Source organism: Natator depressus, chromosome 1, assembly GCF_965152275.1.
Source record: "Natator depressus isolate rNatDep1 chromosome 1, rNatDep2.hap1, whole genome shotgun sequence".
NCBI lineage: Eukaryota > Metazoa > Chordata > Testudines > Cheloniidae > Natator > Natator depressus.
In genome coordinates, this window is record NC_134234.1 from 234,178,781 (window position 1) to 234,191,021 (window position 12,241).

Consider the following 12,241-nt stretch of genomic DNA (forward strand, 5'->3'; position numbering starts at 1 on the left):
TCTGGGGCAATACTGGCTTCTGGAGGGCCTCTTTGGCGAGCTGTAATCTCCATCACCAGAAGACTTTTCAACACTGGGGCATTCATCATAGTGCACCCTGTGCCAGTATAGACTCTGAACTGATTTTATGTAGTTGTCTGTTTTTAGATCTCCATTAAGACAGAAAAATGAGAATTGGCAGACAAATGATCACTCCAGTGCAGCATTCTGTCTCTGACAATTGCAAGTACCAGATGTTCAGAGAGATGTAAAACCCCCTCTAAAAAGATAACACATCCAGAGAGGAAGGCACTTCTATGTATTGCAAAGTGATGAGACTTTATTGAAAATTAATCAAGCCAAAAATAATACTAGAGAACCTACATTTTGGTATTGTAACAGCATAAAGCAAAATGTAAGCCTCTTTTTTTGGTTACTTGCATAAGCATACTAACTTTATTTTAATTTTAAAAATTGGTTAAGAATCCCCCCTCCTTAGGAAGTTGCATGCCATGTTTTAGCTCAGAGGATATTTTTACAGTGGCATACGTCATCCTTAGACACAGCTGTTAATATTGGATAAATGGCAACTCATGGCTTACTCCTTATGAGAAGTTACCGCAGACTCGTGAATCTTTCAAATGTGAAAATTAAAAAGGGTATTGGTGAACTGTACCTCACATCTGCAACCAGCGCATGACTGGATAATCAAAACATTTAAAGCCTTTACTCTCTATGGTTGATGATATCTCTAATTACTAATACCCAGAGATAGGTAAAAAGTCCTTGAGAAGCAATCAAATTGTTTGATGACATGAACAGGCTGCTGCTACTGGTTGGAATACAGGGAGAACCATGATAATTCAAAAATCTTCAAGTTGCTGTGGTTTTTGTTTAGGTTTTTTTTTTCCATTTTAAATCCGACTACATAGAACTCTCTTCTCCCAGACAGGGATTCTGCACTGCACCATTATCATGGATTGATTAGCTGCTGCACACAAGGAAGATTATCTCCTGTAGATTATGTAAGAGTTGAAGATGATTTGGTTGTATAAAGTTTGCAGAAGACAGGGACAGAAAAGGCACTTCATAGATCTACATTACAAAGTGAAAATTCAGCAGCAAGGCTATACTGGCGAAGATCATCAGCTAGTATGAAATATTAAAGCTCTGCTGACTTCAGTGGAGCTATGACAATTTACACGAGCTGATGATCTGCCTCACTATGCTTGGGAGGCTTGTCAATGTACAAATCCAGACCTCCAGAGCTGCCGTTGATTTACTGGGCCAACTTACAGATTCATTGTATATCATTATTTAAGTGAACTTCCCTCTAGTGTAGCTAAGTTATAAGCTGCAATGGCAAAACTCTCAGTTAAACTGCATGTATGATCAGAAAGATGACTACTGAAAAAAGGCATCTCCTTATTTGATGGATCTTCTCTCTGTGTATTCTTATCCGTATCTGCTTGTTCACGATCTTTTATTCATATTAGTACTTGCTGAGCTCATAGAGGTGTGAAAAAGAGCTAAATTCTCTATCTTGCACATCATCAACAGAATTATTACATTTCAGTTGTATAGTCTTTGCCTGGAGGTGTGTAATTCAATGGAATTACTGTGCAGGCAAAAAGAACCCAGTTCAACTTTCAGACCCCAGGATTTGCAGAGCTGATGGAAAGGCCATCCTTTTAATTAGAAACCACCGAACTGACAAATCTAGTGTGTAGAATAATCATCACATAAGAATATACGAATGGCCCTACTGGGTCAGACCAAAGGTCCATCTATTCCAGTATCCTGTCTTCCGACAGTGGCCAGTGCCAGGTGCCCCGGAGGGAATGAACAGAACCGGTAATCATCAAACTAAATCATCCCCTGTCGCTCATTCCCAGCTTCTGGCAAACAGTGGCTGAGATAAACTATCACATGAGATAAACTTGCAATGGCTTTTACACAGAATGTCCAGCCAGCAAAAGACAGCTGCAGTCACAATATGATGTATTACATCTCCATAATCAATAATAACGGTTGGACACCCTGTTTCTTATTATATGCATGTAGATTAATACAAACATTTAACTTCAGGAAGTACATTAGAGGATATCAAGCTATGGTTATTTCCAGCTCATAACCTAGTAACTGCTTCTAAAACACTATTATTAGTCTCTGTAATGTACACCACCACTTACAGCAGCTCTTTCCCCTGCTCCACAGCCACATAACTTATCAGATTGGCCTATATATGAGAACCTCCTCCAGGGCAAAGGCCTAACCATGCGCCAATGACAAATATCCCAGACACTGTGATTGGCTGTCTGTTCATATATATTTGCCCTCTACTGGATGGCATGTCAGACCTGTACACGTATGATAATGTGGCCTTCCAGTGGCTGCCCACAACAGAGGATAGAAGCCCTCACACTACTACACACATGAGCGTGTTGCATGGTTATAGATCAGCTTAATAGGAAATTAGTCAAAAATCCCCTACCTAGTTAATGCTTGATACAGAATTTTTTTTCCCTTCTCAGTTACTGTAAGTAAAACACAAGGATTCATGTTCTGGCTGGCAGGTTTGGGGTTACTATAATACCACCAAAAAGAGCTAGTTGGTATTAGGGGCTGGGAAAGCTAAGCCTCGGTCAATAATGCACCAGTTGTTGGCTCTGAAACAGATACTGTTAAGTCGCTATGGCAGAGGTTCTCAAACTGTGTTTACGAGCCACTACCTGATGTTCCATGGGGAGATGACAGATCTCTGAGCCTGGAGAAGGAACAATCAGGTGAATTGGAGAAGGGATGGAGGAGAGTTTTAAGCAAAGGCTGGCTCTTGCTGGCCCTGTGGGAGGGATTTTTCTGAGCCTAGTGGTTTGGGTAGGTTGGCAGGTTCCGATGCTGGATGGACTCAATCCAACCCATGATGCAAAAATCACTTTGAAAATCTAGTCAACATGCAGGAGAAAGGTAGGAGAGTATTTGAAGCAAAGAATTTTCTATGTAGCGTGAACTTTTTGGACCTAGCCTTCAATAATGTATGGTGATTAGTAATGGGAAAGTGTTTAGTGATTTGGCTTTGATATGCATCCAAAAGTTTGAATTTTTGAGGTCAGGTTGGTAAGCTCTCAAGAACAAGTTTCTTCATGAAATAGCCAATATGTCCTGCTCTCAGTGTGCTCGGAAGTATTTTTTGGCAATATTTCAGTACTACCATTTCTGGCTGAAATTAGAAAGTTCAAGATTGTGGAAAGTGAACTAAAGATTTAAAAATAAAACCCTTGTTAAGGGCCTGGATGCAGGTTCAGGTAGGTGGTTCTTTTATTTAAATTGGTTCACTCAGACCCAGTGTTGAAACGAATATTAGGAAAGTAAAACTATTTTCCTAATTTACTTGATCTTGAATATAGTGAGAGTGTGCTGTAAACACAGTGGACAAAGCTCACTAACAATCAATGAAATGGACTATCTGGTATATTAGATGATCTTACCAGTAAAGTCGATGAGTTACTTGGATGCTCTGTAGAGAGCGGCACAGCAGGAGTTTCACAAGGGGGCTTTCAAGACTCCACTCAAACTTGATCACCTTAACAGATAGAGAAACCACATTCACTTACATGCTGTTTCTGTTGCGTTAACTTTAAAACAAAATGGCCTGACAAAGATTTTATTTATTTATGTATTTAATTTATTTTAAATGTGCAACCCAATAGATGCAGAACATCCCCAAAAACGCCGTGGGCACAGACAAGTCAGGACTTTAGCATCAACCTTTTTTTTGTGAGGACAGTACAGGTGCGGAGACTAAATTCAATCTGATCCTGTGAGATGTGCTTGGAGACACATCAGCCCCTCTGAAAATTAAAAATAGATTCAAATTCCTAAATGATTCCCTGGAATTAAAAACAAATAATTTAAAAAAATTATGCTATATATCTATATCTATCTACCTAAAACAATACTGTAGCACCTAGAGGCCCAAACTGAGATTAGAACCCCATTGTGCTAGGTACTGCTCAGATATATTGTAAGAGATATTCTCTGACCCAAAGAGCATAAAATCTAAATAGACAAGACAGATACAGGGTGCAAATGGAAAGACTTGCCAACAAAGATTTTCTCTGAAGCACAGGATGTGGGTCACTTGTCAGGATTATCTGGGTCTCTCTCACTTAAACACTTCCCTGCCATTACAGGGGCCTCAGCCACTGGTGCATCTCTGTCCCACCTATTCTTTGTCTGTGGCACATAGTAGTTTAGTCTCTTGTGGACTGTACTACTTTGGTCTAATTTAAGTTGTTGGGTTTAGTGTGCAGGTGCTGGGTGGTGTTGGTGGCCTGTGCTATCCAGGAGGTCAGACTAGACATTCTGGTGGTCCCTTCTGACCTTAAATTCTAGGATTATGACTCTTTCACAATCTATAGTTCAGTCCTCTATTAACTTAATTATTACATGCCATTGAAAGTGGTTCCTGGGTTTCCCCCCCACTGCCCTCCCACAAGCACACACCCCAGCATAATCTGAAGGGCTCTGACCCCACAGGAGCTGTAGGAAAACATTTATAAAAGACTGTATGGAGAAAAGACAATATTTTGGGGACAGTCGTCTCTTCCTGGACCCCAAGAAAATATCCACTGAGCCATGGTTGCAAACCCTTCAGAAAACAGTTGGGACATTCTGTCCTACATCTTATAAAGTGTTTTGGGATCATTTATGAAGAAAGACAACGTATATAATGAAAGATTATTCAGCACGCAAATTGCTCGCTTCCGTCCACATTGGTGGCATCTTTCCCCCATCCTTACATCAACTGTATTTGGCTATTTTGCATAGATATCTAAAAGTAAATAACTCACTGTGATTCCAAACACTACTTTTCTTGCAGAGAAGCCCTGCCACTACCAGCCATTGATTTGATGGTGTGTGCTATTGGTCATAACTCCTTTTCTTTTTTTTTCAGATGCTATTTTTTTTTTCCAGAGGAAAGGCCTCTTTGCAGAACACACAGAAATCCAATCAGCAATGCCAAGAAGCAAACCACATTCTCTTGAGTAGAGCACAATCTGTAGTTCAGCCCTGTAGTTAACTCTATCATTGCATCAGCTGATCTTACTTTCTTGCTTATTCTTCCACTAATGTATCAATCAGACTGAAAGAATTAAAAGTGTTTAATGAAGTCATTGATCTGACTAGAGAACTTCCTTAGCTATCAATTTTTTCATTACCTGAACCAGCTGTGGGAGGTATTCCAACAATTCATCATTTGACAGATTTTCCATTTGTTGGACTGCAGTTCTGCGAATGTCTTGATCTGGAAAACTAGCGCAAAACAAATAGAGGTCATTAGGTATTACTGAGCTGCTGCTGATACATTACAATTCTCATGACTCTCAGCAATACAAAATGGTAAAGAAATGGGAGAAGAAGATCAATCTGTTTTACAGTAATAGGAGTCAAACACACATGACTGATAACTTAAATTGCATAGATTTTTGCTATACCTTACAACAAAAAAACATTACACTGATCTCCATGTACCTCTTTTCGGTTGAGCTATAATTAACAATTCAGTCCCATAGTTACACACTAGTATATGAAGCAAAGTATGAGCTTTCTGCAGCTCTTTTTCAGAACTGGCTGACACTCAGAATTTCCATTGCATGGGAAATTCCAACATTTCAACATTTCTTTTTGTTCTGAATCAGAATTAAAAGACAAACTTTTGAAATTTCCATTGGAATATTTTTTAGAAAATAACTGTCGATTCATTTTGACTTTTATTATATATTATAATTTATTTATAATACAATATAGAATGTGGAAACAATCATTTCAAAATGAAAAATCAAAATGCTTTTTAAAATTTTTTTTCCAAAATGAAATTTCATGGAAATTAACACATTCCCTTGGAAAGTTTAGATTTTGATGAAACATCATTTTCCAGTGGAAGAATGTTCCACTGGAAAATTTTCAACTAGCTCTATATTAAGGACAAAACTTCATGGCTCAGGAGTACAGCTAGTCAGAAAGTCTTCATTAAAAAATGTTCTGGTGAAATATGACTTTTTGACCCAAACCAAAAATTTTAGCAAAAAATTTTTCAGTTTTTCATTAATAAACCAGAAATTGAAGAAAAAAAAAATCAGTAAAAGAATTCAGCTTTCACTTTCAAAAACTGAAAAATTCTCAGAGAATTTAAAAAAAATCATTTGAAATATTCTGCAAAAAGTAACTGTAATTTTTGACAAGCTCTACTCAGCAAATTAGTAATGGGCTATGCAGCTGTTCACCTCCAGAGAATTTGCTCAACTCTGTCTGAAGTCATTAGCATCATTACCATCGTATGTTCAGGGGACACACTGAAATGGGTTGATAGGCTCAATCCAGTCCCTTCAAGTCAAGCATCTGCATCACAGAAAACAACAAAACCCCACCACTTCTAAACAGACACTATCACTGGGAGTTTAAGGACATCTGGTGTGCAACTTCCACTGGATTTCAGTCCTACTTCAGAGCCTGGCTCCTTTGAAAAAATCTCAGCAACAGTCTCGTCTACTTGACGCTCTAGATATGGATGACAAGGGCTGACAGGGGACTGAAAACTGAGCTGTCATTGAATCCAAAGGGGATTCCTTTCAGGTCAGGCCAGGTGCACATTGGCAGAGACAGTCTGGAAGCTGGCATTGCTGATGCCCATGCTATGTCTGTTCTGTAAATCAACAGAAGACTTCACTCTTCCAAGTCTTCAGTCAGGGCATTCAATTCACTTGAAAATAAATGAAAACTAAAATATGAAAGACAACAACAAAATAGAAGCAATGGTCACCAGCAGAGTAATAAAGTTTCCACAATTGAGAGAGACTGAAGAACTTGTGTAGGCAGTTTTGTGCAGAAGTGTCTGGGTACCCTGGAATTCTAGAGAGGTACTTTTAAGTATAATCAAATTTAAAAAACAAACCAGAAAACCCTACACACTTTGATAATCAAATTGCTGTGTGTGTTCAAATAGTTTAAAAAAAAATGGAATGACTATATTTTGGACCTGTTAGAAAGCCCCAGGTTCTGCACTGCATTCATAGCCCATCCATAGCACATCCCTTCCAAACTCTTTTTTAATGATGCCACTGTGTTTGTCTCTTTAATATTTTGTTTATCTTTATGGTGCATATTTGATGATGTTTTTAATATTGTCTGTAATTGTTTGTGTAGTGCTCAGAGTACCAGGTGTGTGTGTGTGTGGGGGGGTGTTCTATAAATAAATGATCATTTTAGTCCCAAATTGGTCTATTTTACAAGAGTTAATTATTTTTTAATGTCAGGCAACATACTATGAATTTGAAGCTGCTACTTTAATTTTTACATAGTTATTTAGAACAAAATGTATTTGAATGAAGATCACAAATTAAAAAAAAACCCGAATCCCCTTATTATCTTATCATCAAACTAGGTAATTTCTCCAAAGTGTTGTGAGCCAAATTTGCACTGATAGTATGGGAATCAGTACCTCCCTTTCCCCTCTCTCCTGGTTCAACAGGTTACTGGAGAGTGAAATATGTTCTATACAGGCACCAAGTCAAGCAGAAAATGTTATTACTCAGTTACTGCTTGTCCTTGGGAGCAGTCAATGCTCGAAGATGTGAAATGTTACGATGACAAAATTCTGTTTTCTCCCCAGCCAGACGAAGAATGAGAAACCTTCTTATTTGAACCGTTCCAGAAAATCCAACTGCTAATGGTTTGATTCCTTAAAACTAACTTGCTAAGACCTGTAGTGTGAAATGTGTCTATGTTTCTAAATTATTTTAAAGAGATCTGTTTAGTGTCACAATGCACTGAAAGGTGTACACACTGCAGTAAAAATCTAGAGGTCAGCTTGCTTCAGCAAACATGGCTCTTGCCACTCTGTTTTTGGATGAGATTCTGTATTACTCTCAGTTACTAAACGGTTTCGTTCAGCTTGTATATGTGAAGGTCAATTTGAGGTCAAGCAGAACCCTTCCAAGGGAATGAGTAATAGACCAATTGTGTTAACCAAGTGACAACTTGTTCAATCCAAACAGTAACAACCATCCCTGCTCTTGAATTTTTGGGCTGTTTGGGGCCACAGAGAGAGCATTTAATGGTGCTGATTCTTTTTCTATTTATCTGTATTTCAGGATTATTTTGGTTAGGATGAACATTGAACATCCTTAGAAACATTAGCTCCACAATGTAAAACTCAGTCAGTATTCTGCCATGCCTAAGTAGCATTCTTACGTTCTACTTCTTAAAAACTATTACGATTTGGTTCAGAAACCCTATGTGAATCAGAAACTTAAGAACATAAGAACAGCCATACTGGGTCAGATCAGGGGTCCATCTTGCCCAGTATCCTGTCTTCCAACAGGGGCCAATGCCAAGTGCCACAGAGGGAACGAACAGAACAGGTAATCATCAAGTGATCCATCCCCTGTCGCCCACTCCCAGCTTCTGGCAGAGGCTAGGGACATCATCCCTGTCCATCCTGGCTAATAGCCATTGATGGACCTATCCTCCATGAACTTACCTAGTTCTTTTTTGAACCCTGTTATAGTCTTGGCCATCACAACATCCTCTGGCAAGGAGTTCCACAGGTTGACTGTGCGTTGTTGAAAAAAATACTTCCTTTTGTTTTAAATCTGCTACCTATTATTGTCATTTGGTGACCCCTAGTTCTTGTGTTATGAGAAGGAGTAAATAACACTGCCTTATTTACTTTCTCCATACCAGTCATGATTTTATAAACCTATCCTTTGCATTACTAGAAATTGCAGCTTCTTCTAGCCATGTAAACCATTTAGGTGAGAGGGGTCCTTTAGTGAGGACTTGTTGACATGGTGAGTTACTACATGGCAAGCTCGTATGCTGCAGATTCACAGTCAGGCTTACTGTGCAGTAACTTGCTACGTAGATAAGTGCGGAGTCATCTAGTGAATCTTCAAGCATTGTGTCAGGACTGATTTCAGTCATCCCTAAATTATTCCTGATCCTCCAATCACCTTGACCATCTTACTTGTATGATATACTCCTTTCTCCTACTTTTGTTCTATTTCTTCATTACCTTTTCAGGTACTGTGTACTTCATGGCAAGGACTCTGCCTTTCCATATATTTGTACTGGGCATGCATATAGGTGGTGCTACTGGTAAAGGGTAATACATAAACCACGATGTCAAATCTAGACTTTAACAACATTTTGCAGCATCGGGGACTCCAACAATCTTTCCTTGCTAGCTTGTACTGTTTCTTGGAGTATTTCCCCTAGTGTTTCCCCTAAATGTCCTTACCACTGCTTTAAATGCATGATGTTTTATTCTTTCCTGACTAACTACAGAAAATAATTGACCACCTTCCTGTTTATAACATCCCTTAATGTAGTTGTATCTCCTTTCAGACTTTACACTGACATCTGAAACAGGATTCTGAGCTGAGTAAGCAAATTGCAATTTGCTTTGGAAGTAAGAACAACTGTTCTTGATTCTCTTCATATGGGTATCCAGAAAGGAAACGTGTCTTGAGCTACATCGTTCAGCTAAATCAGATCCAAATAAAAAACTTAGCACTGCTGAGACTTCATGTGAATTTGTGACATTCCCTGGAGACTTTTAGATCTAAGAATCAATTACTACAATTAATGCATATCTGTAGTTTTCATTTGTAACAGATAAAATAGTCTTAATTTTAATGTATGATCTCAAACAACAATATGTTGGAGAACTCATACATATTTGTTAGGTAGATAGGATGGAAATATTTTACTGTAGAGGTTGGAGTATTTTATAGCATGCAATGCTCCTTTTAGTAGAGAAAGGTATCTCACATGCCGCCTTTCTGGCACATGCCACCTATGAGAAGTTTACCGTATGCCATGCAGTGCTGTAAGTCCTGCTCTCATTTTGTATAAACAATTTACTTTCTGCTGTGTTGTCCCACATGGTATTGCAAATCTGAGCCGTGAAATGAAGGATATAATATTTGTCAGAAATGTAGACAGCTACACTTCCAGACCAGTATAATTGATACATTGATTCCTAGAGCCTCAGAACTCCAAGAAGTGTAGGATACCATGTTGCTGAGTGCTTTATAAATGCCTACGAAGGCAGACAGAAGTGTCAAGAAATACTTAAATGGATACGGAACTAAGATTTAGGTTACAAAATTAAGCTTTATTGTTGTGCTTTTTAATATTTATAAATAGATTGAGATTGGAGATTTACAGAACTTAACAAGAACAGAATTTTTTCCCCACAATTTTAGATTTTTTTTTGTTTTACAATGAAAACTAGTTGTTGTTTTAAAATATTATCATTTCAACATTCCTCCGCAGGTCTGTAAGCAAAGTATTGAAGCAGCTTTGTGCTAATTCATGAAAATTAGAAAATGAAACTGACCAGTCTAACTTCATTATCTAGACTGAATGCAGTACAGAAAGTAAGCAAGCAGTATAAACGGTGAAAGGGACATTTGATTTTTCACTATTATTTCAGTTGTAATAATCTAAAGGGATATTAGGAACAAAGTAACACGCTATCCTCTCTCTCTCGTGTGTGTGTGTGTGTGTGTGTTGCAAAGTCAAACACTCAAAAGTTAGGAAATGCCAGAATTAAGGATGCCTATGTAACCTGTGTGTATGCACGGATATTCTTTAATTATGTAATCACATACTATTGTTTCCATAGAATCCCTGCCTTATTCAGTGCACAGGATGGACAGTGCTCACTTAATGAGCAGCTATTCAATATTTTGTTTTTTCCTCATTTTTCTTTGTGTGGCCCCAAGATCCTGTGGAATAATAGCATGTGGTCATGTAATTAAAGAGTTTATCACAATGCACTTACACAACGGTGTCAAATTAAGGTGAAACAGGCAACCTTAATTCTGACATTTCAACATTTTGAATGCTTGACTTTGCAACCAGAATAATGTACATTTTGGGTGTAATTTCTTAGGTTTTTATAAAAAGAAAACTGAAAAAACAAATTCCATCACATGGTATCATCTCGACATCCACACAGTTCATCAAAAGGATTGGAACTTCTAAATCCAGACCTCTGCCACTTGATCAGTTCTGGGGTTGGTCTCTCTCTTGATCTGTGGCCAGATGTTTCATTGAAACTGGCATTTTCTCACAATAAGTTGCAGTTTCAACAAACTGTCATTTTCCAACCTAAAAAAATAAATTGTTGAAAAGTTCCCAGCCAGCTCTTGTTCTAATCTCCTCCTCCACCCACCCCAATCATTCAGTCTTCTTCCAGTGGCTCTCCATCTCCCTGTCCAGCCATTCACAGTTTCCCTCATGCGGTCCCCAGACATCATGCCAAACCAGTCCCAGTTTCCTCTCTGAAGGGTCCTCATCCCCATCCACCATGGTGCCTTCCAGTCATCTTTCTTCCCCATGTTTCCCATCCACACTGGCTTTCAGTACCAGACTCCTCATCTAATCTCAGTCTTCCCACACTGTATCTCTTGCTTTTTGTCCTAACTTTGCCCCACCAGTATCAGTTCTCACCCAGCTCTATGTCAGATCTATCTCCCCTCATCCTGCACTCCCTTCTTCTGCCAGTCACTGTCTCCTCCCCGAGACCCTCATCTGATTTCAGCTGCCCCTTGTCCCCAGGGCACCCAGTCCCCGTCTCCTTTCCCAGGCTTCCCCAACCTCAATGCCCAGTCCCAGTTTCCCTTAACAGTTTGGGACTTGCTTTTAAAAAAAAGCCCCCAAAATCTGAAATTCTAGAAAACATTACAGTAGTTTTAAAAAAGCACCACTTATAGTATATGGATGCATACTGGCTGTTTCCAAGCTCTGCATAGAGATCAGCTAGACAACCCTAATACTGACCCTCATACTGCATATGCAGCTCCCACAGATTGAGAGATACGCATGACCCAACGTTTTCAAGTTGGGCTCATGGGGCTAAATTCACTATTGAGTTACATAGGTATTAATTTGGCCCATAGATCTTTAAAAGGGCAGAATTTAGTGATTGCATTTGTACTTTATTTTTTTTTTACATATTTTTGTGGCCTTTTGACTTAGGTTATGTCCATACTACAGACTTTTGCCGGCTTTGATACGTCAGTCAGGGGTGTGAAGAGTTGTGATCCCCGAATGACATAGCTGTGCTGGCAGAAGTCTCTAGCATAAACACAATTATATTGGTGAAGCTGGGCTTTTATTGAATAGCTTGTTTCATTCATAGGGCATGGTTTTACTATACTGGTACAAATGCATCTGTGTTGGTTTTGCT

At 38.8% G+C, this 12,241-nt stretch overlaps 1 protein-coding gene across 1 annotated transcript in view; it reads right to left on the reverse strand.

Annotated features, from left to right (window-relative positions):
* PIK3C2G (phosphatidylinositol-4-phosphate 3-kinase catalytic subunit type 2 gamma) overlaps nucleotides 1-12,241 on the reverse strand; it is a 330,089-nt gene that overhangs the window by 164,816 nt on the left and 153,032 nt on the right. Inside the window, exons 18-19 of the mRNA XM_074938223.1 lie at nucleotides 5,202-5,295; nucleotides 3,468-3,562 (exon numbers count right to left, since the gene is read on the reverse strand). Coding sequence (XP_074794324.1) covers nucleotides 3,468-3,562; nucleotides 5,202-5,295 — 189 coding nt within the window. The remainder of the gene's footprint in view (nucleotides 1-3,467; nucleotides 3,563-5,201; nucleotides 5,296-12,241) is intronic.